Here is a 26781-nt window from a genome sequence, read left to right as displayed (position 1 = left end):
GGCGGGAGGTGTGACGGGATTGGACAGAGGGCGGGAGGTGTGACGGGATTGGACAGAGGGCGGGAGGTGTGACGGGATTGGACAGAGGGCGGGAGGTGTGACGGGATTGGACAGAGGGCGGGAGGTGTGACGGGATTGGACAGAGGGCGGGAGGTGTGACGGGATTGGACAGAGGGCGGGAGGTGTGACGGGATTGGACAGAGGGCGGGCATCGTGACGGGATTGGACAGGGACTGTGATGTAATTGAGGGGGGGGGGATGTGTTATGTGAAGTGGACTTTGATGTAAGGACAGGACTGATGTAAAAGGGATAGTTGTGACGTGAAGGGGTCTGTGATTAAAAGGGGGAGTGTAATTTGAGGGAAGGAATGTGATTCAAAAGAGGGGGGGGGAGGTGTATTATGTGAGGGAGAGATTGAGGATATAAAGGGGATAATGGGATGTAAATGGGTAGGAGGAACGAAATGTAAAAGGGTACTGTGATGTCAAGGGGGCTGTCATGTAAGGAGGGGGTGTTTACTGTGATGTAAGAGGGCAGGGCTATGATTTGAAGAGGACTGTCATTTAAGGCAGAAGAGGGGTTTGATGCAAACTAGGGGGAACTGTGTTCTGAAGGGGGTTTTGTGATGTAAGAGGGGAATATGATGTGAAGGGTACTGGGATTTGGGGAAGGCTGTGATGTGAAGGGGAAATGAGGATACTACTGTAAGGGGATAGCTGTGATGTAAAGCTTGGGGGACTGTGATGTAAAGCAGGAATCTGTGACATGAAGGGGGAACTGAGGACACTGATGTAAAGAGGGTGCTGTGATGTAAAGAGCAGAGAACCAAGGACACTGATGTCACAGAGAGGGGGCTTTGATGTGAAGGATTCAAGTAATACCACAAACATGAGATTTGGACCTCTGCTGGAGGAACATTTTATTTACCAGACTTCTGTGAATTTTAATTCAAGTCTGGAACAGGGGTGCCCAACTTTTTGAGGAGCGAGGGCCACTTGGTAACCCGTCGCGGGCCACAATGAGGGGAGCAGGCAGATGATGTGTTCACTCTGCATATGCAGAGCAGACATCTGCCACTCAATAGAGGTGAATGATTGGGTCCATCTGAAAAACAGACAGGTGGACCTGATCGGACCAATTGCGTGAAAGGAGCACACACCACTGTATTTCATGACGTGAAAAATAAAAAATTTTTTATAGTCATTAAAAACGATCGATGTGTAGGCTCCAGAGCATTTTTCTCGATGTGAAAAATGGGCATTAAAAATTTAGAACATGCTCTAAATTTTTGCGTCGTTGTTCACATTGTCGTTTTTCTCGTCATGAAAAATGATCGTGTGTGGGCTTTAACGACAGGAAAAAAACATGCATGCTCAGAAGCAGGTTATGAGACGGTAGCGCTCGTTCTGGTAAAACTAGCATTTGTAATGGAGATAGCACATTCGTCACGCTGTAACAGACTGAAAAGCATGAAGACTGAAAAGTCTCTCACCAAAGTTTTACTAACACGAAATCAGCAAAAGCAACCCAAAGGGTGGCGCCATATGAATGGAACTTCCCCTTTATAGTGCCGTCGTACGTGTTGTACATCACCGCACTTTGCTCCAGCATTTTTTTTCACGATCGTGTGTATGCAAGGCAGGCTTGACAAGAATCACGTTGAAAAAATGTCGGTTTGTCTAGGACGTGAAAAACGGTCGTGTGTACGCGGCATACGGCTGCTTTCACACTGATGCACGACGGTTTACCCACACCTTAACTGTCCTCAATCTTCACTTCTTCCTCAGGATTTCTGCAGGTAGCGCTGGCTGCTGCTGTTCCCCAGGCGTGTATGGCTGGTGGCTACTGATGGCTGTCTTCCAAGGTTGGCACTGCTGGCGGTCCTGCTTTTTCTATTCCCTAAATAGAATATCAAGGATATCGCTTCCAAAATAATGTATAGTAGTCATAAAATAGTTAGAAAAAAGAAAAGCTTAAAGTGTGTATGTATGTGTGTGTGTGTGTGTGTGTGTATGTGTGTGTGTGTATATATATATATAATATATATATATATATATATATATATATATATATATATATATATAATTTTGTATGTATATTTCCACTTTCCATACTGCTGATTGGCACAGTTTCTTGTAATAACCATGAGCAGGCACTACACAGTTTTATAGTTGTATATGAAGTTTTGCCTTTTTTTGTGGAACTATCATTTTTGTTGCAGTCTACAGCCGTCCAGGATTCTATTTTAAGATGCCAAAGGAAAACCTAGTGGATTTGTATTTTTTCCTTGAGGTTTGCAAGCACATTGTTTACACACATTTATTTTATCCTTAAAATAATTAGTAAAAGGAATTAAAATACACATGTTTTAAATGTGACAATATAATATAGTTATATAATTAGGATAAACAAGACTCAGAAATTAAGACCATTACATTACTAACCATAATAAGCCACACAACTTGTCTTTAAAACCTCAAATCCTGCTCGGTGAGAGATGTACCAAATTTGAGTAAAATTACAATTCAATTCAAGGCTTCCAAATCCCATAAAATCTATCTATAGTACCCAAGTACCATGCAGAACACAAGCAACCTACAGTGGGGGAAAATAATTATTTGATCCCCTGCAGATTTTGTAAGTTTGCCCACTTACAATTTAAGGGCCTATAATTTTTATCATAGGTGAATTTTAAATGATAGCGACAGAATATCAACCGAAAATAAAGAAAAAACACGATACAGATGTTATAAATTAGGTTGCAGTTCAGTGAGTAAAATACGTATTTGATCCCCAAGCAAAACATGACTTCTGTCATTGCCAGGATTGCCGTTTCTGCCAGCACAGTGTCAAGAGCATGGAGGAGATTACAGGAGACAGGTAGTAAATCTAGGAGAGCTGGACAGAGCCGTAGAAGGCGCTTAACCCAAGGCCCGGTATCTACTTCTTTTGTGCAAGGAGGAACAGGATGAGTACTGCAAAATGACCTCCAGCAGGCCACTGGTGTGAATGTCCCTGACCAAACAATCAGAAACAGACTTCATGGTGGTGGCCTGAGGGCCCAACGTCCTCTAGTGTGCTCTGTGCTCACTGCCGGACACTGGAGCTTGATTGGCATTTGCCATTTAACACCAGAATCGGCAGGTCTGCCACTGGTGCCCCATGCTTTTCACAGATGAGAGAAGGTTCACCCTGAGCATATGTGAAAGGGTCTGGAGAAGCCGCAGAGAACTTTATGCTGCCAGTAACATCGTTCAGCATGACCGGTTTGGTGGTGGGTTAGTGATGGTCTGGGGAGGCATATCCATGGAGGGACGCACAGACCTCTACAGGCTACACAATGGCACCCTGACTGCCATTAGGTATCAGGATAAAATCCTTGGACCCATTGTCAGACTCTTCGCTGGTGCAGTGTGTTCTGGGTTCCTCCTGGTGCACAACAATGGCCAGCCTCCTTTTGGCTAGAGTATGCAGCCAGTTCCTGGAGGATGAAGGAATTAATACAATTGAATGGCCCCCACACTTGCGTGATCTAAATCCAATAGAACACCTCTGGGACATTATGTTTTGGTCCATCCGGTGTCGCCAGGTTGCACTCAAGTCTGTTCAGGAGCTCAGTGATGCTCTGGTCCAGATCAGGAAGGGAAATATCCCAGAACACCATCCGTCTCATTAGGAGCATGCCCTGATGTTGTCAGGCATGCATACAAGCATGTGGGGAGCCATACAAACAAGCTACCATTTTGAGTTGCAGCAATGAAAGTGCACTAGCCTGCTGCATCATGTTTTCACTTTGATTTTCAGGGTGTCTTTGAAATCAGCCATTGTAGGTTGATAATTTTCATTTTATCAAACAATATGGTATTTTCTTTATCGTTACATCACGGGACACAGAGCGGCATTCATTACTATATGGGTTATATGGAGTACCTTCAGGTGTAGACACTGGCAATCTTCAAACAGGAAATGCCCCTCCCTATATAACCCCCTCCCATAGGAGGAGTACCTCAGTTTTTACGCCAGTGTCTTAGGTGTTAGTCATGGTTTAGCTTGCCTCCGCATCCTTGGGATTAGGTGAGCTACCGGTTCTGTCCAAAAAAGCCTGCGCGCTAAAGTGGTCAGTAACCGGACCCCAAACCCTTGGGGTATAGCCCATAATGCTTTCTTTTTAAGAGAGCTGGACCCTGGGCCCAGAACTTAGAAAACCTTTGGGGCGCCTAATGTTTTCTGTTTGCCAGGGTGCTGTATGGGCCCAGGACAGTGGATCCTTCATGGAAGAAGAAGGTTCCCAGGGCCTGAAGGTCTAGACATCCCCACGGAGATGGGGGAAGATTGGACCTCTTGCTTGGCAAAGTCCTGCGGCATGGAGCAGGTAAGTAAGGGGAAAAACCTGCGGAGCTTGGCTCTTAGCAAGTTTTTTCTGGGAGGTCACAGGGGACATGCCTAAGGTTATGCATTGCATCTGGCAAACCAGTCACATATCATGAAGATAGGATGGCTCTATATGTTATATTTCCCCATAAAAAGTGACCTCCCTGGTAGTGTTGGAAAAGCTGTGAGTGGGGCCTTTTATGTACAAGTGTATGTGTGTGTCAGAGAGCTATGCTTACCTGCAAGCCTCCAGGCGATGCTCTATCCAGTCCTCTCCCTCATGCCTGCAAGGCAGGCAAAACGCTGACCTCCTCGTGTGTTCCAGGCCTGCGGCTGCAGGAACAGAGAGGCCCTTCCTCCCAACCCCCCCCGTCGGCGGGCGCGCGCGCGGTGCGCGTGCACGTGTTATAGACGCATTTGGCGCCGTTTTAGCTGGGGGGGAAGGGCGGGTCAGTGGTTTAAAGGAAGGGGCGGCCCTTCCTTAGATGCCACAGCTCATTCATTTCTCTGGCTTAAGGGAGGAAGGACTGGAGTGAAGCACGGGGCGCTGAGGACACACAGTGGCCAGAAAGAATACTACAGTCTTCAGAAGATTGTGGTTTAGCCTAGGAATAGGCTGGTTTTCTTTTCCATCTCATAGTCTTTTCTTTGGCAATACTACTCAGGGGGATAGAATGTTTTTTCTTGCCTAGATTGAAAAAAAAAAAAAAAAAAAAAGAAGAAAAGTTTTTCTTTGAAAAAAAAAAAAAAAAAAGTGTCATCTAGGGTAGAGGAGACATTTTTTATTCCCCAAACAGGTGTTTGGGCATTTAACTATTATAAGTCCCAGGTACCAATAAGTAGCAGGTGTACCTCGGTATTGTACCATGGCATCAAGATCAGAGGGTACAAAAGGTGGGGATTCCCCCGCAGAATCTGAGGTCTCGGATAGAGCTATGCCGCTGCTTTCCCCACAGGGAGCCTTTGGGCCATCGGGGTCTGGGGCTAGAGCTGACGCGAGTCAACCCAACCCTAAGGTGGTCACGGAGGAGGTGTTACTCGCCTCTTTAAATGAGATGCGGAGAAGCATGGGAGAAATGATAGCCGCAGCCATGCGGGGTAGTAAGCGGAATAGATCTCCGTCACCCGTGCGCGGACCCTCGGAAGAGGAGGTCCTTTCCTCTGGGGAATTGGACCTCTTGGACAGAGACCAAGTAGGTTCAGGGATCGAAGATCCGGATACAGAGGAGTCTGGGGCAGTCTCCCTGAGGGAGAGCTGGTGGATTCAGGGCTTGACGGACTTGGTCCATAAGGCATTCAACCTGCCTGTACCAGATCTCCAGGTATCGACGGTTTCAGCTTTGGGCTCACTGAGGGCGCCTCAAAGCAGTGCTGTGTTTCCGATCCATCCTCTATTGGAGGAAGTCTTATTCCAAGAGTGGAACAAACCAGACAAGGTTTTCTTTCCACCTAAGAAATTTTCTGTCTTATATCCTATGGAAGAAAAGTTTTCCAAGAGATGGGCTTCTCCTGCAGTAGACGCAGCCATCTCATGTGTTAACAAATCGTTAACATGTCCTGTAGAAAACGTACAGGTTTTCAAAGATCCAGTTGATAGACGCTTGGAAGCCCTACTTAAGAACTCCTTCACTTCTGCAGGGGCAGTAGTACAGCCAGCCGTGGCTGCGATTGGAGTCGCTCAAGCTTTATCGGATCAATTTAAGCAAATGCTTGAACTTATTCCTGCCGAGCAGGCAGAAGAATTTTCGGATGTCCCTAAGGCCATATGTTTTACGGTAGACGCAATCAAGGATTCTATCCAACAAGCGTCACGTTTATCATTATCCCTTATCCATATGAGAAGACTCTTATGGTTAAAAAGCTGGGAGGCTGAGCCCCCATGCAAGAAGCTCCTGGCAGGGTTTCCCTTCCATGGAGGACGGCTCTTCGGAGAGGACTTAGATAAATACATCCAGACCATTTCAAGCGGCAAGAGTACTCTCTTGCCAACTAAGAAGAGGGTTCAGGGACCTGCGTTTAAACGACAGTCCTCCCCTGGGCAGGGGCCCTCTAATGCCAAGCAGTATCGACGGCCTCCTGCAAGAACAAACTTCGGCTTCAACAGCAGATCACAAGGACAGGCTGTTAGGGGCAAGAGGCAGTGGTTTCGCAAGCCAGCAAAACCAGCCCCCAAGTCTACCTCATGAAGGGGCGCCCCCACCCACGAAGGTGGGGGGAAGGCTGCGACTCTTTTCGGAGATTTGGGAAGCCAGCATTCCCGACGAGTGGGTACGGTCTTCCGTGGCCACAGGCTACAAGCTAGAATTCCTAAGGTTTCCTCCTCCTCATTTCCAGGAGTCGAGGATTCCAAACGATCTGGAGAAAGGAGCCGCATTAAGGTCGGCTCTAGATCGTCTACTTTCCCAGGAAGTAATAGTAGAGGTACCAGTCCTGGAACAGGGGCTGGGTTTCTACTCCAACCTATTCATCATCCTAAAGCCCAATGGAGATGTCAGGCCAATTTTGGACCTAAAAGATGGTAAATGCATACTTAAAAGTCCGCTCATTTCGGATGGAATCCGTGCGGTCAGCAGCTGCCACACTCCAAAAAGACGACTTCATGGCGTCCATAGACATAAAGGATGCCTACCTTCATGTTCCAATTTATCAGCCACATCAAAGATATCTACGCTTTATGGTGGCTTCGCGTCATTTCCAATTCGTGGCGCTTCCCTTCGGGTTGGCTACGGCCCCCCGGGTGTTCACGAAGGTTCTAGCTCCAATCCTAGCCAAGCTAAGGATCCAAGGGGTCACGATCCTAGCATACCTGGACGACCTCCTAGTCATAGACCACTCGTCTCCCGGCTTGGAACGAGCAGTGGCCCTCACGGTCCAATACCTCGAGAGGTTCGGCTGGGTCCTAAATCGAGAAAAGTCAGCATTCCAGCCCACAAGGCAGTTGGAATATCTCGGCATGAGATTAGACACGGAACAACAAGGGGTGTTCCTACCTCTGAGGAAGGTCAAAGCCATCAAGGAATTAATCCTACTGGTTCTAAGCAAGAAAGAACCGACTATTCGCCTATGTATGAGATTACTAGGCAAGATGGTGGCTACTTTCGAGGCGGTGCCATACGCCCAGAGCCACACTCGCATCCTGCAGGCAGCCATCCTGTCAGCATGGAGCAGAAGGCCACAGGCCTTGGATATCCCGTTGCCTCTCTCATCAAGAGTCCGGCAAAGTCTGTGTTGGTGGTTAGACCCTCAGAATCTACTGAAGGGAAAATCTTTCAGCCCAGTGGCTTGGAAGATAGTGACCACAGACGCCAGCCTGACGGGCTGGGGAGCGATTGTGGATGGTTCCACTCGCCAAGGTATTTGGGCAAAGCCAGAGAAGCTTTTACCCATCAACATCTTGGAGCTCAGAGCTGTTCGACTAGCCCTCAGGGCTTGGACGTCGAAATTGCAGGGGCTCCCGGTGAGAATTCAATCAGACAATGCCACGGCAGTGGCATACATAAATCACCAAGGGGGGACCAGGAGTCAGGCCGCTCAGAGAGAAGTGAGCTTGATTCTCCTATGGGCAGAGGCTCATGTGCCCTGCATATCGGCAATATTCATTCCCGGAGTGGACAACTTTCAGGCGGACTTCTTAAGCCGCCAGACTCTATGGCCGGGGGAATGGTCTCTGCATCCACAAGTCTTTCAAGCACTCTGCCAAAGATGGGGAGTGCCGGACGTGGATATCATGGCATCGAGACTCAACAAGAAGCTAGACAGGTTCATGTCCCGCTCAAGGGATCCGATGGCCTGCGGAACCGATGCTCTGGTTTGCCCTTGGCATCAGTTCAAGCTTCTTTATGCGTTTCCCCCGCTCCAGTTACTACCCCGCCTGCTGCGCAGGATCCGGGTGGAGCACATACCAGTTATCCTGGTAGCTCCAGCATGGCCCAGAAGGGCTTGGTACTCACTAATCCTAAGGATGGTAGTGGGAAACCCTTGGACTCTGCCTCTAAGGCCAGACCTGCTATTGCAAGGTCCGATCCTCCACCCTGCCTTACGGCATCTAAATTTGACGGCCTGGAAGCTGAATCCTTGATTCTCAGGGGTAGAGGTCTGTCTCAGAAAGTAATCTCTACCCTAATCAGAGCCAGGAAACCGGTCTCTAGGGTGATTTATCACAGGGTCTGGAAGGCCTATATAGGCTGGTGCGAGTCCAAGCTATGGCTTCCTCGCAAGTTCACCATAGATAGAGTTTTAAGTTTTCTCCAGCTAGGAGTGGATAAAGGATTGGCATTAAGCACAATCAAAGGACAGATTTCTGCCCTGTCAGTGTGGTTTCAGCGGCCGCTGGCCACCCACTCGCTGGTTAAGACCTTCCTTCAAGGGGTCTTGCGTATTAAACCTCCAGTTAAATCCCCGCTTTGTCCGTGGGATTTAAATCTTGTTCTGTCGAGTTTACAGAAACAACCGTTTGAGCCGTTGGCTGAAGTTCCTTTGGTTCTACTGACAAGGAAGTTGGTGTTTTTGGTTGCCATAGTTTCCGCAAGAAGAGTTTCGGAACTGGCAGCCTTATCCTGTAAGGAACCATATCTTATATTTCATAAGGACAAGGTCGTTCTCCGCCCTCATCCTTCCTTCTTACCGAAGGTCATATCCAGTTTTCATTTGAACCAGGATTTGGTATTACCATCCTTCTTCCCTAAACCTACTTCCAGAAAGGAAGGGTTGCTGCATACCTTGGATATTGTCAGGGCCATGAAGGCCTATCTTAAAGCTACAGAGAAGATCCGGAAAACAGATGTGCTGTTTATTCTACCGGATGGGCCCAAGAAGGGGCAGGCAGCTGCAAAGTCCACCATCTCTAGGTGGATTAAGCAATTGATCACTCAGGCCTACGGCTTGAAAGGGTTGCCTCCTCCAGTATCATTAAGGGCTCATTCTACTAGAGCCATGGGCGCCTCCTGGGCAGCACACCACCAGATCTCTATGGCTCAAGTTTGCAGGGCGGCAACCTGGTCTTCTGTCCACACATTTACAAAATTCTACAAGTTGGACGTAAGAAGGAATACTGATACTGCCTTCGGGCAGGCAGTGCTGCAGGCTGCAGTTTGAGACCCTCGGATCCCGGGGGCTCCTCTTTTTTTGAGTTAAATTTAAAATTTAAGATTATTTTTCTCAAATAAGTTGGATTTATTATGATTTGAGTATATCTCTAAATTAAATCCTTTTGTCTTGGAGATGTTCTCCCTCCCCTCATTGTAAGCATTGCTTTGGGACATCCCATATAGTAATGAATGCCGCTCTGTGTCCCGTGATGTAACGATAAAGAAAAAGAGATTTTTAATACAGCTTACCTGTAAAATCTTTTTCTTGGAGTACATCACGGGACACAGAGCTCCCACCCCTCTTTTGAGGACCATTTTGGGAGGCATACTGCTTGCTACAAAACTGAGGTACTCCTCCTATGGGAGGGGGTTATATAGGGAGGGGCATTTCCTGTTTGAAGATTGCCAGTGTCTACACCTGAAGGTACTCCATATAACCCATATAGTAATGAATGCCGCTCTGTGTCCCGTGATGTACTCCAAGAAAAAGATTTTACAGGTAAGCTGTATTAAAAATCTCTTTTTTTCCTTCCCAACACATTACCCAGTCCACATCCATTGAGATGGGGAAATATATGTTTCCAAAGTGTTCCCTTTAATTTTTTGGGGAACTGTGTGTGTGCATGTGTCCTATCTATCTATCTATCTATCTATCTATCTATCTATAGGATGGGACCCTGTGCTGGGTGAGAAATGGCTGCTTTACGCCAAATTCTGGGGAGAAACGCACGTTAATTGGTCAGCTGTGGCTTGGGCTTTTTAAGTCTGACCTGAACAGCATTCAGAACCCACCCTACAGACAGGAAGTCTGTTCCTGGGAGCCAGGTGAGCTCCCATATCTCTGAGAGAAGAGAGAGGCTGCATGGGTTGCAGCTAGAAGCTGTGTGCTTCAAGAGGACAAGTCGCTGTGTGCGAATCAAACGCTGTGTGCGGATAAGTCGCTGTGTGCGACTGTTGATTTTTTGCAAGATACAGGAATAATGAAACCCCCCTGCGAGGGCAGCTTTTGTATCTGTGAACTTTGAGGTTTTTAAATAAAAGTGGGCTACCAGGCCCTTAAACACTCAGTATTGGATTGGCGTACTCACTGAAAAACGCACCTACCATTGGAGTCTGATCCCCCAATCTTACAATATATATATGTAATTTTGTGTTTGTGTGTGTGTGTGTGTGTGTGTGTATGTATGATATATGAAAAAAATGTCCTTCTGTTGGTTCAACTAGATGGACTTTTTCAACCAGCTTAAATATGTAACTACGAACAGTAGTTGTCAACTTACGAGGTATAGGGGGCCTCAACTGCAGCCCCTGATATCAATATTTATAATTTTCTCTGTTGCTAGAGAGAAATGTCAGAGACTCCAGCAATACTAGAGGAAATGTTGGTGAGAGACCAGGGACATGCTACGGGTGTAGTTGAAGGCTGGATACACGCTTCAAAAAATTGGGGAGCTGTTACACGAGGCTAGAAGAGATTGATCACTGCTATGACCCCTTTACAAAGAAATGCTCCCACTTCCACCTCAGAAAGCTGGGTACAAGTGCCCCGATGCATACCAAAAATGCCTGTGTGGCGGGAGGAGTTTAAACACACTTTTTGCTGTACTAGCAAACAACATTGTGGTAGTTCATTGAAAACTACAAGCCAACAGCCGCAAAGGCTGCCGGACCTTGTAGTTTAGTTTTGCATTCACAGAACGGATTGTCATAGGACAATCAGGGGAAAATGAAAACTTCTCCTACAAGCTTTAACTAGACACTGATAGAAGTCACAAGACTGCTATATACTGCTGAGAAAAGGTGTTTATCCGTTCAAAACGATTGCATTTCCATGTGCTGTGTACTGTGGGAGACCAGGTATAGTAAATGCAGGGTCCTGGGTTTAGTAACACTGTAACTTCTTATTTTTTTAGAAACCCAACACATTGCTTGCTGCTTAGTTTTTGTTATGGAATTTTATTTTCTGCAAAGCAAGTATGTCTGTGGGATTCTGTCCAAACGTTGGCAGCTGTAAGATATGCACGATGACGTAATAATTTCCTACCGCTGTTTAATATGAGCATATTTTCAGATGGTTTGAACTTTTACTTCAGAAATCTTTGGTAAATGGTATTTAAGAAGAAATCAATGCTTCTGTAACTCTGCTAAATTAGATTTATGGATGAGTAGCTACTTTTGAGATGCACATGTGATCTTTTCTGTTGCTTAATTTGTTTTATTTTTCTTGTAGGTGAAAAGCCTTTTAAATGTGAGTTATGTACTTATGCCTCTATAGATTGCAGTTCTCTGCGTAGACACATCAGGACTCACACACACGAGAAGCCTTACAAGTGCCCACACTGTTCTTATAGCTGGTACGTATTTTTAATTATTTTTTAATTTCTCCATTTATCCTTTATCTGTGATCAATGAAAAATCAATTACTATCACAGCCCTTTTAATGAGAAACGCCGGACAAAAGAAAAAAGCAATCGGTGAACTGCTAGTGCCATCCAATAGATACTGTGTATGTGATAAAATCAAAAGGTCCACTTAATTTACTGTTTGGTTAATTTTATGTAATTCATTGCACTTCTTGCAAATTATTCACAGTGTTTTTGAATGAGAGTGTAGCCTCTTGTCAAATGATTCTGATCTGTCCCATCTCCAATTATCATGACTGCCAAGATGAGAAGTAGATACAGTGAATATAAAAGTCTAAAATATGTCAGGTTTATGTGATGTAAAAAAATTAGACAAAGCTAAATAATTTCAGAACTTTCCTAACTTTAGGGCCAGTTCACACCAGACGCAGTTCAGTTCAGTTCCGTACACATTTTTTCTGCACTAAAAATGCATGCACAGTGTTTTCCATGTATTCCAATGGCTCTGGTTGGCTCTAGTTGACACCATGCAGTCAGTTTACGGTCAGTTTCCAGTGCAGAAACTGACTGCGTGGTGTGAACCAGAGTCATTGGAATACTTGGAAAACACTGTGCATGCATTTTGTGCAGAAAAAAAGCACACGGAACTGAACGGAACTGTGTCTGGTGTGAACTGGCCCTTAGGGGAGGAAGAAAAAATAAAATGCATAAGTGTGCACACTCTCTTATAACTGGGGATGTACCTGTGCTCAGAATTAAGCAATCACATTCACATGTTAAATAGGAGTCAGTACACACCTGCCATCATTCAACAACTTCCGGTCCGCCAGCCGTCGTTTTGTGACGCCACGTTAAAGAGGAATGCCATTGTTATGGCAGCAGCTAGCTGCCATAACCCCGGTATCCTCTTCAAGAGCAGGTGATCCGCTTTTCGATTAAAAGTAGCCTCTGTGGCGGATTTGCCGCAAGATCACTTTTATCCCGGCTATCGCATCCTCCAAGTCAGTGGCATGAGACAAGTGAGGTGTAGATGGCCCCCATCTGTCTCCATACCACTGTAGGGTGTAAGCGACGTAAAAATAAATAAGAATTTTTTTTTTTTTTTAAACGTGCCCCGTCCCGCTAAGCTTGTGTGCAGAAGCGAACGCATACGTGAGCAGCGCCCGCATATGAAAACTGTGTTCAAACCACACATTTTGAGGTATCGACGCGATCGGTAGAGAGAGAGCAATAATTCTAGCCCTAGACCTCCTCTGTAACTCAAAACATGCAACCTGTAGAATTTTTTAAACGTCACCTATGGAGATTTTTAAGGGTAAATGTTTGTCGCCATTCCATGAGCGGGCACAGTTTTGAAGCGTGACATGTTAGGTCAGTTTACTCGGCGTAACATTATCTTTTTTTAACTTTTAAACACCAAATCTCAGAAATGGGCTCGGTCCTTAAGTGGTTAAAGGACCTCTGAGTAACCCCAAATAAAGTTCAGCTGTTCTAGTAAGTATTTCCTGACATTTTCTTAGTTGCATCCTACAGCAAAAGCCATGGAACAAAGTGAAGTAATGTCCTGCAAGCGCACCGCTCCAGTGTGAAAGCACTCAGGCTTTAAACTGGGGCTGCAGGGGAGGCGTTTTACAGGCGCTATTTTTAGCCTTTTAGCGCCTAAAAAAAATGCCTTCAGTGTGAAAGGATTTTAATGGAGCTGCAGGAATATCTGGCTGTGTGGTATATGTGACAATAATCTCCCATATTCTTCATGTGTCTGGGCTATGGGACAGTGGCAAGAAAAATGTCCAAGCCCGGCTATATTTTGCAAAACACATTTTGAAACAAGTCTCCCAAAAGCATGTGGGAAAATGTGTTATGGTCTGATGAACCTAAGGTTGAACTTTTTTGGCCATGAATTCAAAAGATATGTTTGGCGCAAAAACAACACTGTACATCACCAAAGAACACCATACCCACAGTGAAGCATGGTGGTGGCAGCATCATGCTTTGGGGCTGTTTTTCTTTAGCTGGAACAGGGGCCTTAGTCAAGGTAGAAGGAATTATGAACAGTTCCAAATACCAGTCAATATTGGCACAAAACCTTCAGGCTTCTGCTAGAAAGCTGAACATGAAGAGGAACATCGTCTTTTAGCATGACAACAAGCCAAAGCATACATCCAAATCAACAAAGGAATCGCTTCACCAGAAGAAGAATACAATTTTGAAATGGCCCAGCCAAAGCCCAGACCTGAATCCGATTGAAAATCTGTGGGGTGATCTAAAGAGGGCTGTGCACAGGAGATCCCCTCGCAATCTGACAGATTTGGAGTGTTTTTGCAAAGAAGAGTGGGCAAATATTGATAGACTTGTACCCAAAAAGACTGAGTGCTGTAATAAAATCAAAAGGTGATTCAACAAAGTATTAATTTAAGGGTGTGCACACTTATGCAACCATATCATTTTATTTTTACTCTCCACCTAAAAGATTTCAGTTTGTTGTTCAACTGACTTATTTTTGGATAACTAAAGGAGTTACGAGAGCAAGCATGTTATATCCAGTGTCCTGACATCTTCTGTGCATGTACTTGTTCTTGGTCAGTGATTTACTAAATAATGGTGCAAGGAGAAGGATGAAAATCATTGAAGTGTAACTAAAGGCAAAACATTTTTTTTTTTTTAGTTTTGAATAAAGAGGGATTAGAACATCTGTCAGGTTTTATTGCTGTGTGTCGCCGTGGTCCCCCCTCCCCTCCCTTAGGAAGAGTTATCCTCTCTATTTGTCCTGTTTCCCATTATCATTGAAAGTGAAAGTAATGCCTCGTACACACAACCATTTTTTCTCGGCAGAAAAAAAAAAACGTTTTTCTCAACGCGATTCCTCTCCAGCTTGACTTGCTTACACACGTTCATGCAAAGAAACGTCCGACCAAAGCACGGTGGCATACAACGCGTACGACGGGACTATAAAGGGGAAGTTCCTTTCAAATGGCGCCACCATTTGGGCTGCATACTTGATTCTGAGCATGCACGGTTTTTTTTCCACTCGGAAAAGCATACACACGACCGCTTTTCGCGACGAGAAAAAGACTGACGGGAAACATGACGAGAAAAAAGAGCTGGATTAAATTTTCTGCGGGCAGTATTTTCGGCGACAAAACTGCTAGGGAGCATAAACACGAACGGTTTTCACGACTAATATAAAAAATGGCAGTTTTCTCATCGTGAAAATTGGTCGTGTGTACATCTGTCCCCAGAAAAGTTTTAGAGGGGAAATCTTTCAATGAGGACACCAGTTCTGGTGACCTCGGGGTCCCCAAGGAATTTACTTTTTCCCCTCCCTGTTTGGGTATGGGACAAGAAGTGAAGGGAAATCTCCGTAATGGGACACAGATGGTGAAACAAAATTTGACCGGGGTTATAACCCTCCCTTACTCTATCCAACATAAAAAAATAAAGTTTTGTCTATGGTTCTACTTTAGGCCTAAAAAAAAGTCAGGATTCACAGTTTTGTTTAGATCTGACTTGAAACAAAAATAAAAGGTCTGCAGTCACCAGTGATGCACCTCCATCCCTATATACATATACAGAAAAAGAGTCACCCTTGGGACTTTAAATGAGGTTGTCAGTTTGCCACCGAGTAACAAAAATAGTAACACAGTATAAATGTTTATTAAAATTGATGTACATACATGAATAATATAGCATAATAGCTCAGCCAATGGATTTTCACATTATAAAGAGAATAATTAGAATTGATACAAACGTTATACAATGCACACATCAGAAAACCAGACGCACATTTCGCAAGATCATTGCTCGCTCATCAGGGGTGGATGCGGATGGGATGTATCTAAATAGATAAAGAGATGTGTCACAGTGGTAAATGTAAGAACAATGGCAGAATGGGCCAGAAATAAACGGCCCAATACTGACCAATGAACGAAACCAGAGTCTCCATCGCTAAACCCCCAAATGGACGTCAGCAGCCAGAGTTTGGCACAGGAGCTGAGGGGAAGATAACAGACACAGATACCCCCAGGGGGGACACCAGGTGGCAGACATGGCATGGGTGAAGGTGAATGGTCCTAATTGTCTCAGTATGTGACTTGATGGATAACAGCTGCAAATATAAATGTATGTGTCTCAATGATTTGCCAAAATTAGTAAGATAAGAGTCAAGTTATATAGTATAATAATATTTTTGTATGAGAGCATGTATGCTCTAGCATAAGTATGTATATCAAGCCTTACTAAATAGGCAAAGTAGACAAAAGTTATTTGTTTAAAAAAATATGTGGACTAACCTGATCCAATAATGGAGCAGACATAGAGAACATGGGTAAGAAAGTAAATCCTGAAGCAATGTGTTTGTCTGGGAAATCAATCCCTCTAGGGGTAGATTCAGAAAGAAGTTACGCTGGTGTATCTATTGATACGCCGCGTAACTTCTAGGATGCTCCGGCGTATCTTTTTTCTGTATTCAGAAAACAAGATACGCCGGAATTTGGCTAAGATCCGACTAGCGTAAGTCTCTTACGCCGTCGTATCTTAGTTGCATATTTACGCTGGCCGCTATGTGGCGCTTCCGTCGATTTACGTGAGGAATATGCAAATTAGGTAGATACGTCGATTCAGAAACGTACGTCTGCCCGGCGCATTTTTTTACGTCGTTTACGTTAGGCTTTTTCCTGCGTAAAGTTACCCCTGCTATATGAGGCGTATCCTATGTTAAGTTGGACGTCGGGCCAGCGTCAAATTTTCCATCGATTACGTCGTTTGCGTAAGTCGTTCGCGAATAGGGCTGTGCGTAATTTACGTTCACGTCGAAAGCATTGGCTTTTTGTGGGTTAATTTGGAGCATGCGCACTCGGTTACGTTCATGGATGGCGCATGCGCCGTTAGTCAAAAACTTCAATTACGTGGGGTCAGCCTTCATTACCATACAACACGCCCACTACATGGATAATTTGAATTCCGCGGGCAGAACCTGCCTCACTAAGTTACGGCGGCGTAGCGTATCTGAGATACGCTACGCCCGCAGAAATTTACGCCGGTGCTATTTGAATCTACCCCTTAGTGTGAAAAAAGGAAAAAAGCTGTTTTAAATGAAATAAAAAGTGCAGGGAATGCAGATGAAGCACCAGGTGAGTTCTGGGGTGGGGGAACATGTATTTACCTTGATGTATAAGCAGCTAAACAGCAGTAGAAATCTCTGTGATGTGCATAGTGTTGGTGAGTGAAGGAAATGATCTCAGCCATGTCTAATCCCTGACTTGTATCCCCGAAGGGGTGGGGTCTGCCCCGCCCCCAATGCCATGCGAGGATGGATTGGTGTGCTGACGCCGGGGCGTCAGCTGGCAATGTAAGCACGTATACGCAGTGGACTCGCGTCCATCCAAGATTACAAATTACACTGCCACTGGGTGATAGCCCTGTCGCGGATGCCACCCAATGGGTGTAGGAGCATAGTGGCAATATGCCGGTGCCCCCCCCCCACAAAATCCATTGGATGGGGGGTGGGGGGCTGGGACAGCAGGAGACAGACATCTCCCTTAGCATATCGCAGCTCCCATGCCGGACAAAAACCGCCAGAGGAGACAGAAAAAAGCCACAGAACACCACCACTGTTGGAGGCAAGGTCAAAGGCTAAAACATGTTTATGAAGTATATTTGTAAAGCACAGTGGCTGGTGGGGACAGCAGGCCAGTTTTTGGGCTAAATGGGTGTCTTCCACCCGGGTTCAATAGAAACAAAAATAAAAGGTCTACAGTCACCAATGATGCACCTCCATCCCTATATACATATACAGAAAAAGAGTCGCCCTTGGGACTTTAAATGAGGTGGTCACAGTTTGCCACTGAATAACAAAAATAGTAACAGTATAAATGTTTATTAAAATTGATATACATAGATGATATAGCATAATAGCTCAGCTAATGGATTTGCACATAATAAAGAGGATAATTAAAATTTATACAATCGTTCTACAATGCAGTATATACAAATGCACGCATCAGAAAACCAGACGCACGTTTCGCGAGATCATTGCTCGCTCATCAGGGGTGACCAGATCTGACTTGTTTCTTTTTAAACATGGCAAGCCTGTTTTGTTTTTTAAATGTTTAATTCTGCATAGTTACAGCTATTTATCTTTTGCAGTATTCAGAAGAAAAGTCTTGACTTGCACATACGTCGCCACCACACCAGGGAGATGTTCAAGTGTAGCTATTGCCAGTATTCTTCTCCAGACAAGCAGTTACTTCATAAGCACACAAAGAAACATCATCTTAATGAAAATTCACAGCCTTTAGACTCCGCTTCCTAGAAGATGACATATGGCCAGCAAATGATCATTACATGAACTTACTTGAACTACATCATGTTTTAGTCAACAGGGTTATAAATATGTCCTCTGGATTGAGCAGCACTGTATAATGAGTCTTGCTTGCTTTTCCTGTAGGATAGAATCATGCATATTGGCTGTTTTTGCTCAGTTTCAGCTTGAGATGCAAAACTAATTGAAGCCTTGACTGTTAATTTTTTTTTTATTATTAATTAAGCAAACAGATCTTTATAATTAAATTAATTGGTGTACACATTTAGAGTTCCAGCATTTCTTAGCAATGCAAAAATTTGACATTAAATTGTAGAAAGTGGTTTAATAGTCTTATGACATGGATCAAGATACATACAGCACATGCAAATGTTTCCTATTTTGTTATATTAAATTAAAGGCCAAAATAACATTTTGTGCTTTTGGTAACCTTGCAAACGAACATGGGGATTAGCAACCATCTGGTATCTCAGGTAGCTAGAGAGAGATTTGTTTGCAGATTTTTCTCTTTGTCATTAGATTGCATCCAAGGGTCAGCTTGCCCAGTCTTCCTATTTGTACTTTTCAAAAATTGCTAAATGTAGTATGTTCAGAAATTACAGTAAATGTAGTATGACCAACAATCACAGTAAATGTCCTTGGTTGTATTGTATTCTATAACGCAAAATGTTCTGGGCACTGCATACTTAACCTCCGAAAGATTTAATCCCCTTCATGACCAGGCCATCTTTTTCTTTTTGACACTGCATAAATTTAACTTGCAATTGTGCGGTCATGCAACACTGTACCCAAATTCAATTTATATGCTTTCTTTTACATAAATAGAGCCAGGGCTGGATTCCCGACAAGGCCACCGAGGCCAGACCTCGGGGCGGCAGTGGGTGCAGGGGCGGCTCCGTTTGTAACACAGCGGGAGACTGCTGTGTCACGAAGCTTGCTGTGAAAAGTTTGGGCGCGCTGTGATAAAAGTGCCGCCCTCCTCCTAGACCAGCTTGTGTGATAGAGGCAGTGTTCTGTCTATCACACAAACTGGTCTAGGAGTAGGGCGGGACTTTTATCACAGCGCGCCCAAACTTTTCACAGTGAGCTCCGTGACTCAGCATAAGCAGGAGATGCCCGATGTGTGTAATCAAACTGACTGGTGAGGCTACATTGTTTGGCACAGTAAGACTGCAATGATGGTGAGGGGGGCTGCAATGAGGGCACAGTAAGACAGCAATGATGGTGAGGGAGGCTGCAATGAGGGCACAGTAAGGTGGCAGTGATGGTGAGGCTGCAATGAGGGCACGGTAAGGCTGCAATGATGGTGAGGTGGCAATGATGGGCAAGGATTGGGGGACTTTCAGTTTTTTGTTTTTTTTTGGCGGGGGGCAGCATTCAAGGAGCTGGCCTTGGGGCGTCAAAGGGAGTAAATTCAGGCCTGAATAGAGCTTTATTTTGGGGGTATTTGCTCAGCACTGGGTTTTCTTTTTTTTTTGCACTATAAATGAGAAGACAGACAATTTTGAAAAAAAATACGCACTTTTTTCACCTTAAAATCAGGCGAAAATCATGGGTGCGCGTTATACGCTGAACCGCTGCCTCTGAGGGGAAGCAGGGAATGAGTGTCGACTCCGCTTGCATCACGCCCAGTCCTGCCTCCAAGCATTTACGTCCCGCCATTAGAGCGGTGTTATGTCCATCATAGGAGCCTGGCCAAGGAGCGGGACTGCGAGAGGGGCCGAGTACACAGGACATCTGGCTCTGTCTATCTCAGCGGCGCTCATTACCTCCTCGGCAGGCAAAAAGAAAGGTTTATGTGTTGTTCACAGCAGCTGGATTTATCTGCCTATTCAACTAAACACTTCACGATGCAAAGTGAAAAATTGAGTATCAGTAACAATTTAAAACCCATCATTGGGCAAGGCTGCAGATGGACACTGATCATTTTGCAATGATAGGCAAGGCTGCAGATGGATACTGATAAGGCTGCATTGATGGGCATTTAAAATGTAAGTTGTTTTTTTCCCCTTAAACTTCCCTGCTAAAAGTTGTTTTTTTTTCTAACCACTTCAGGTTCCGCCCATAGTAGATGGGATCTCCCATTCTGGGTGGACGTCATATGACGTTCTGGGCTTTCCGGCCATCTAGGGGGCCCGCGGCATCGCTCGGGACCCGATGCGCTTGCCCGGCAGCTGCAATGTCCGCCGGGCACCCGCTATTGCCCGGAATCATGGCAGAACCGTGGATCTGTGTGTATAAACACAGATCTATGTCCTGTCGGAGGTGAGGACACCGATGTGTGTTCCCAGAACAGAGAAAAACAGATCGGTCTTCTCCCCTTGTGAGTCCCCGCCCCCTTCAGTTAGAACACACTTTAGGGAACAAATTTAACCTTTTCAGCACCCCCAGTGTTAACCCCTTCCCTGTCAGTCACATTTCTACAGTAATCCATGCAGTTTTATAGCACTAATCGCTGTATAAATTTGAATGGTCCCAAAAATGTGTCCAATATGTCCGTCGTAATGTCACAATAAAAATCGCAGATCACCGCCATTACTAGTAAAAAAAATGAAAATGTATATTTTGTAGACGCTATAACTTTTGCGCAAACCAATCAATATACGCTTATTGCAATATTTTTTTATTTTTTTTTTACCAAAAATATGTAGAAGAATACGTATCGGCCTAAACTCTGGAACAATTTTTTTTTTTATATATATATATATATATTTTTTTTTGGGGGGAATATTTATTATAGCAAAAAGTAAAAAATATTGCATTTTTTTCAAAATTGTCGCTCTATTTTTGTTAATAGTGCAAATAATAAAAACCGCAGAGGTGATCACATACCACCAAAAGAAAGCTCTATTTGTGGGAAAAAAAGGACGTAAATTTTGTTTGGGAGCCACGTCGCACGACCGCGCAATTGTCAGTTAAAGCGACGCTGGGAAGGGGTTAACATCTAGGGTGATCCAAGGGTTAACAGTGTGTCTAACAGTGCTTGGTGCATTCACTGTGTGTTGTTTTTACAAAGTGATGTGCTGGGTTTCATTCCCTGCTTAGCTGGGGAAACAAAAACCAGCACATCCCCACTCACAGGGCAGAGTTCTGTGTTTCTAAGGCCGGGTACACACGGACAAACATGTATGGTGAAAGCGGTCCGTCGGACCGTTTTCACCATACATGTCTGCCAGAGGGCTTCTGTACGATGGTTGTACACACCATCGTACAGAAGTCCGCGCGTAAACAATACGCGGGGCGTGTCCGCGGTGTCGCCGCGTCGATGACGCGGTGTCGCCACGACAATGACGCGGCGACGTGGGCGGCCCGCCTTTAAAATGCTTCCACGCATGCGTCGAAGTCATTCGACGCATGCGAGGGACGGCGGGCGCCTGGACATGTACGGTAGGTCTGTACTGACGACCGTACATGTCCGAGCGGGCTGAATTCCAGCGGGCTGTTTTAAAACAAGTCCAGGAATATTTGTCTGCTGGGAAAAGGCCCGGCGGGCAAATGTTTGCTGGAATTCGGCCCGCTCGCGCCCACACACGACCAAACATGTCTGCTGAAACTGGCCTGCGGGCCAGTTTCAGCAGACATGTTTGGTCGTGAGTATGGGGCCTTACATTTACAGAGCTCTGTTCTGTCATCCTCTTCGCCAACCAACAAGTCCCGGCCGACAATCATTAGCCAGGTAAAAAAAAAAAAGGTTAATGCTGCGTTTAAAATAAATGTGAAAAACTAAAGATGCATAAAAGGCTGCCAACACCAACAGTCTTCAATACAAAACTCAAATATATAAAAAATTATGTGGATGCAGCGCTGTGCAAAATGAAATTCCCAATAGCTTAAAAAAAAGGGAAAAAGATAAAATTCTGATATAATGGTGAAAAGAATCTGAAAAATAAAGACTAAGGTGGAGTTCCACTACGTGACTATGGCTAACAACAACCAGATAAGATGGAAAACGCAATGAATGTGTTAACCAATGCGTGCTCTGAATAAATTACAAGGTTTAAATTGATAACGTGCTCAAAATAATAAAATAATGGTGTACAGTCAATGTTATTAAATAATAAAAAAAAACTGTGAGGGGTAATCATGCATATATAAAATATCCTAACACCATATAAAAATTGATATTAAAATAAATAACGGTTCTCAAATGCAATGGTGAAAAAGTCTGAGAAAAAAGACTAAGGCAGAGTCCCAAGAAGAAAATGAGAAACTGGAGCAAAGTCCCAAATTGATATTCGTATATTGAGGGGTTAACCGGTAAACTTTCATAAAGGTGCAGAAACAAGATGGTGAGAAAAAATCGTGAAGAGAGATCCTTCATTCAGAATGCTTTACACCCAGGTGAGTATATAATCTTCTTACCGACTAAAATTACCACAAAAGCGGTCTCACCAGGCACTCCCTAAAACCTATATGGATGTCTGGAGCTGCTAGATCCGTGTTACTAAAAAGGCATATGCAAGATAGGCTCCCATAGTGTAGTAGTTAAGTAAATGAATTTAATTAACCTTAACAGATTGCATTTACAGGATAAAAATCTGTATGCGCAGTGTAACATGAAAAATCAGATAGCGGTGTCTCATCAGGCTTCCTCTGCTTGCTGTAACCATCATTCTCCGAAGAGGAAAAATGCGATGACGTCAGTGTCACAGGCCCCAACCTACACGTTTCGTCACGATAGGACGTCATCTGGGAATTGGCTGCTGTGATCGTGTCATCACGTACATCATTTAAATAGTCCCGCGGCACCATCTTTACTAGGGGCCGTTCAAGTGATAGTGATGGAAACATATGGGCGCCACTATTTAATATTTCCAACATGCTCATCTAGTACATCCAATATATTGTTTAGAGCATCAGATATACAACACACTCTGTAGAGCATGTAATAAATGGCTCAATATTATAGAACCTGTTTGAGTGGACTCAAAAGTTTCACATTTTCACCCTCTGAAAGAGTTCATTTGACAGATATTACATTTAAGTAATGTAACAAGGAAACAAGACTTTCATTGACTGGAAAAACAAAATGGTCCTGGGGGATCTATTACATTACGAGCAGTACTATGACGTAAAGAAGGAGCCCCTCTATAAATGACTACCGGTCGGTCTGGGATAACTGGACCTAGTATCTTGTAATTTTTAAATATGCTCCAATGTTTGTTAAAAATCTTTCTGACCGCCGGTGTCCCACAATCATGTCACGAAGCTGCAGAACAGGGGGATGCCTATGTAAAGAAAGCATTTCCCTGTTCTGCCTTGTGTCAAGACACTGATTTACTGCTCCCTGTCATCGGGAGCAGTGATCACCATCGTGTCACTTGTAGCCCAGCCTCCACACAGTTAGAATCACTCCCTAGGACACACTTAACCCCTTCCTTGCCCCCTAGTGGTTAACCCCTTCCCTGCCAGTGTCATTTACACAGTAATCAGTGCATTTTTATAGCACTGATTTCTGTATAAATGATAATGGTCCCAAAATAGAGTCAAAAGTGTCCGATGTGTCCGCCATAATGTCATAGTCACGATAAAAATCGCAGATCGCCACCATAACTAGTAAACAAAATATATATATATATAATAAAAATGCCATAAAACACCCCCCTATTTTGTAGACGTTATAATTTTTGCGCAAACAAATCAATATATGCTTATTTTTTTACCAAAAATATGTAGAAGAATACATATCGGCCTAAACTGAGGAAAAACATTTTTGATATATATTTTCGTGGGATGTTTATTATAGCATAAAGTAAAAAATATTGCTTTTCTTTTAATTGTCGATTTTTTTGTTTATAGCGCAAAAAATAAAAACCAAAGAGGTGATCAAATACCACCAAAATAAAGCTCTATTTGTGGGAAAAAATGGACGTAAATTTCTTTATCGTACATCACGGGACACAGAGCAGCATATTCATTACTATGTGGGTTATATGGAGTACCTTCAGGTGTTGACACTGGCAATCTCAAACAGGAAATGCCCCTCCCTATATAACCCCCTCCCATAGGAGGAGTACCTCAGTTTTTACGCCAGTGTCTTAGGTGTTAGTCATGGTTTAGCTTGCCTCCGCATCCTTGGGATTAGGTGAGCTACCGGTTCTGTCCAAAAAAGCCTGAGCGCTAAAGTGGTCAGTAACCGGACCCCAAACCCTTGGGGTATAGCCCATAATGCTTTCTTTTTAAGAGAGCTGGACCCTGGGCCCAGAACTTAGAAAACCTTTGGGCGCCTAATGTTTTCTGTTTGCCAGGGTGCTATATGGGTCCAGGACAGTGGATCCTTCATGGAAGAAGAAGGTTCCCAGGGCCTGAAGGTCTAGACATCCCCACGGAGATGGGGGAAGATTGGGCCTCTTGCTTGGCAAAGTCCTGCGGCATGGAGCAGGTAAGTAAGGGGAAAAACTTGCGGAACTTGGCTCTTAGCAAGTTTTTTCTGGGAGGTCACAGGGGACATGCCTAAGGTTATGCATTGCATCTGGCAAACCAGTCACATATCATGAAGATAGGATGGCTCTATATGTTATCATTCCCCATAAAAAGTGACCTCCCTGGTAGTGTTGGAAAAGCTGTGAGTGGGGCCTTTTGTGTACAAATGTATGTGTGTGTCAGAGAGCTATGCTTACCTGCAAGCCTCCAGGCGATGCTCTATCCAGTCCTCTTCCTCATGCCTGCAAGGCAGGCAAAAAACGCTGACCTCCTCGTGTGTTCCAGGCCTGCGGCTGCAGGAACAGAGAGGCCCTTCCTCCCAACCCCCCCCCCCGTCGGCGGGCGCGCGCGCGGTGCGCGTGCACGTGTTATAGGCGCATTTGGCGCCGTTTTAGCTGGGGGGGAAGGGCGGGTCAGTGGTTTAAGGAAGGGGCGGCCCTTCCTTAGTGCCACAGCTCATTCAATACTTTGGCTTGAGGGAGGAAGGACTGGAGTGAAGCACGGGGCGCTGAGGACACACAGTGGCCAGAAAGAATACTACAGTCTTCAGAAGATTGTGGTTTAGCCTAGGAATAGGCTGTTTTTTCTTTTCCATCTCATAGTCTTTTCTTTGGCAATACTACTCAGGGGGATAGAATGTTTTTTCTTGCCTAAGATTGAAAAAAAAAAAAGAAGAAAAGTTTTTTTCTTTTGAAAAAAAAAAAAAAAAAGTGTCATCTAGGGTAGAGGAAACATTTTTTATTCCCCAAACAGGTGTTTGGGCATTTAACTATTTATAAGTCCCAGGTACCAATAAGTAGCAGGTGTGCCTCGGTATTGTACCATGGCATCAAAGAACAAGCCAGAGGGTACAAAAGGTGGGGATTCCCCCACAGAGTCTGAGGTCTCGGACAGAGCTATGCCGCTGCTTTCCCCACAGGGAGCCTTTGGGCCATCGGGATCTGGGGCTGGAGCTGACGCGAGTCAACCCAACCCTAAGATGGTCACGGAGGAGGTGTTGCTCACCTCTTTAAATGAGATGCGGAGAAGCATGGGAGAAATGATAGCCGCAGCTATGCGGGGTAGTAAGCGGAATAGATCTCCGTCACCCGTGCGCGGACCCTCGGAAGAGGAGGTCCTTTCCTCTGGGGAATTGGACGACCTCTTGGACAAAGACCAAGTAGGTTCAGGGATCGAAGATCCGGATACAGAGGAGTCTGGGGCAGTCTCCCTGAGGGAGAGCTGGTGGATTCAAGGCTTGACGGACTTGGTCCATAAGGCATTCAACCTGCCTGTACCAGATCTCCAGGTATCGACGATTTCAGCTTTGGGCTCACTGAGGGCGCCTCAAAGCAGTGCTGTGTTTCCGATCCATCCTCTATTGGAGGGAGTCTTGTTCCAAGAGTGGAACAAACCAGACAAGGTGTTCTTACCACCTAAGAAATTTTCTGTCTTATATCCTATGGAAGAAAAGTTTTCCAAGAGATGGGCTTCTCCTGCAGTAGACGCAGCCATCTCATGTGTTAACAAATCGTTAACATGCCCTGTAGAGAACGTACAGGTTTTCAAAGATCCAGTTGATAAGCGCTTGGAAGCACTACTTAAGAACTCCTTCACTTCTGCAGGGGCAGTAGTACAGCCAGCCGTGGCTGCGATTGGAGTCGCTCAAGCTTTATCAGATCAATTTAAGCAAATGCTTGAACTTATTCCTGCCGAGCAGGCAGAAGAATTTTCGGATGTCCCTAAGGCCATATGTTTTACGGTAGACGCAATCAAGGATTCCATCCAGCAAGCGTCACGTTTATCGTTATCCCTTATCCATATGAGAAGACTCTTATGGTTGAAAAGCTGGGAGGCTGAGCCCCCATGCAAGAAGCTCCTGGTAGGGTTCCCCTTCCATGGAGCACGGCTCTTCGGAGAGGACCTAGATAAATACATTCAGACCATTTCAAGCGGCAAGAGTACACTCTTGCCAACTAAGAAGAAGGTTCAGGGGCCTGCGTTTAAACGACAGTCCTCCCCTGGGCAGGGGCCCTCTAATGCCAAGCAGTATCGACGGCCTCCTGCAAGAGCAAACTTCGGCTTCAACAGCAGATCAGAAGGACAGGCTGTTAGAGGCAAGAGGCAGTGGTTTCGCAAGCCAGCAAAACCAGCCCCCAAGTCTACCTCATGAAGGGGCGCCCCCACCCACGAAGGTGGGGGGAAGGCTGCGACTCTTTTCGGAGATTTGGGAAGCCA

At 44.9% G+C, this 26781-nt stretch overlaps 1 protein-coding gene across 2 annotated transcripts in view; it reads left to right on the top strand.

Moving 5' to 3' along the window:
- LOC120940667 (oocyte zinc finger protein XlCOF6-like) overlaps positions 1-18769 on the top strand; it is a 74772-nt gene extending 56003 nt beyond the window's left edge. Inside the window, exons 6-7 of one of the 2 annotated variants that reach the window (XM_040353648.1) lie at positions 11735-11813; positions 17967-18769. In XM_040353648.1, the coding sequence (XP_040209582.1) occupies positions 11735-11813; positions 17967-18132 (245 nt within the window). In that variant the 3' untranslated portion in view covers positions 18133-18769. Of the gene's footprint in view, positions 1-11689; positions 11814-17966 lie in introns of both variants that reach the window. The other variant, XM_040353647.1, reaches the window with a different exon arrangement.
- The last annotated feature ends 8012 nt before the right edge of the window (positions 18770-26781 follow it).

The sequence above is a fragment of the Rana temporaria genome, chromosome 5 (assembly GCF_905171775.1).
Source record: "Rana temporaria chromosome 5, aRanTem1.1, whole genome shotgun sequence".
In the NCBI taxonomy this organism is placed as follows: domain Eukaryota; kingdom Metazoa; phylum Chordata; class Amphibia; order Anura; family Ranidae; genus Rana; species Rana temporaria.
The sequence above is the reverse complement of the archived record's forward strand: the minus strand, read 5'-3'. Positions and strand labels throughout refer to the sequence as shown.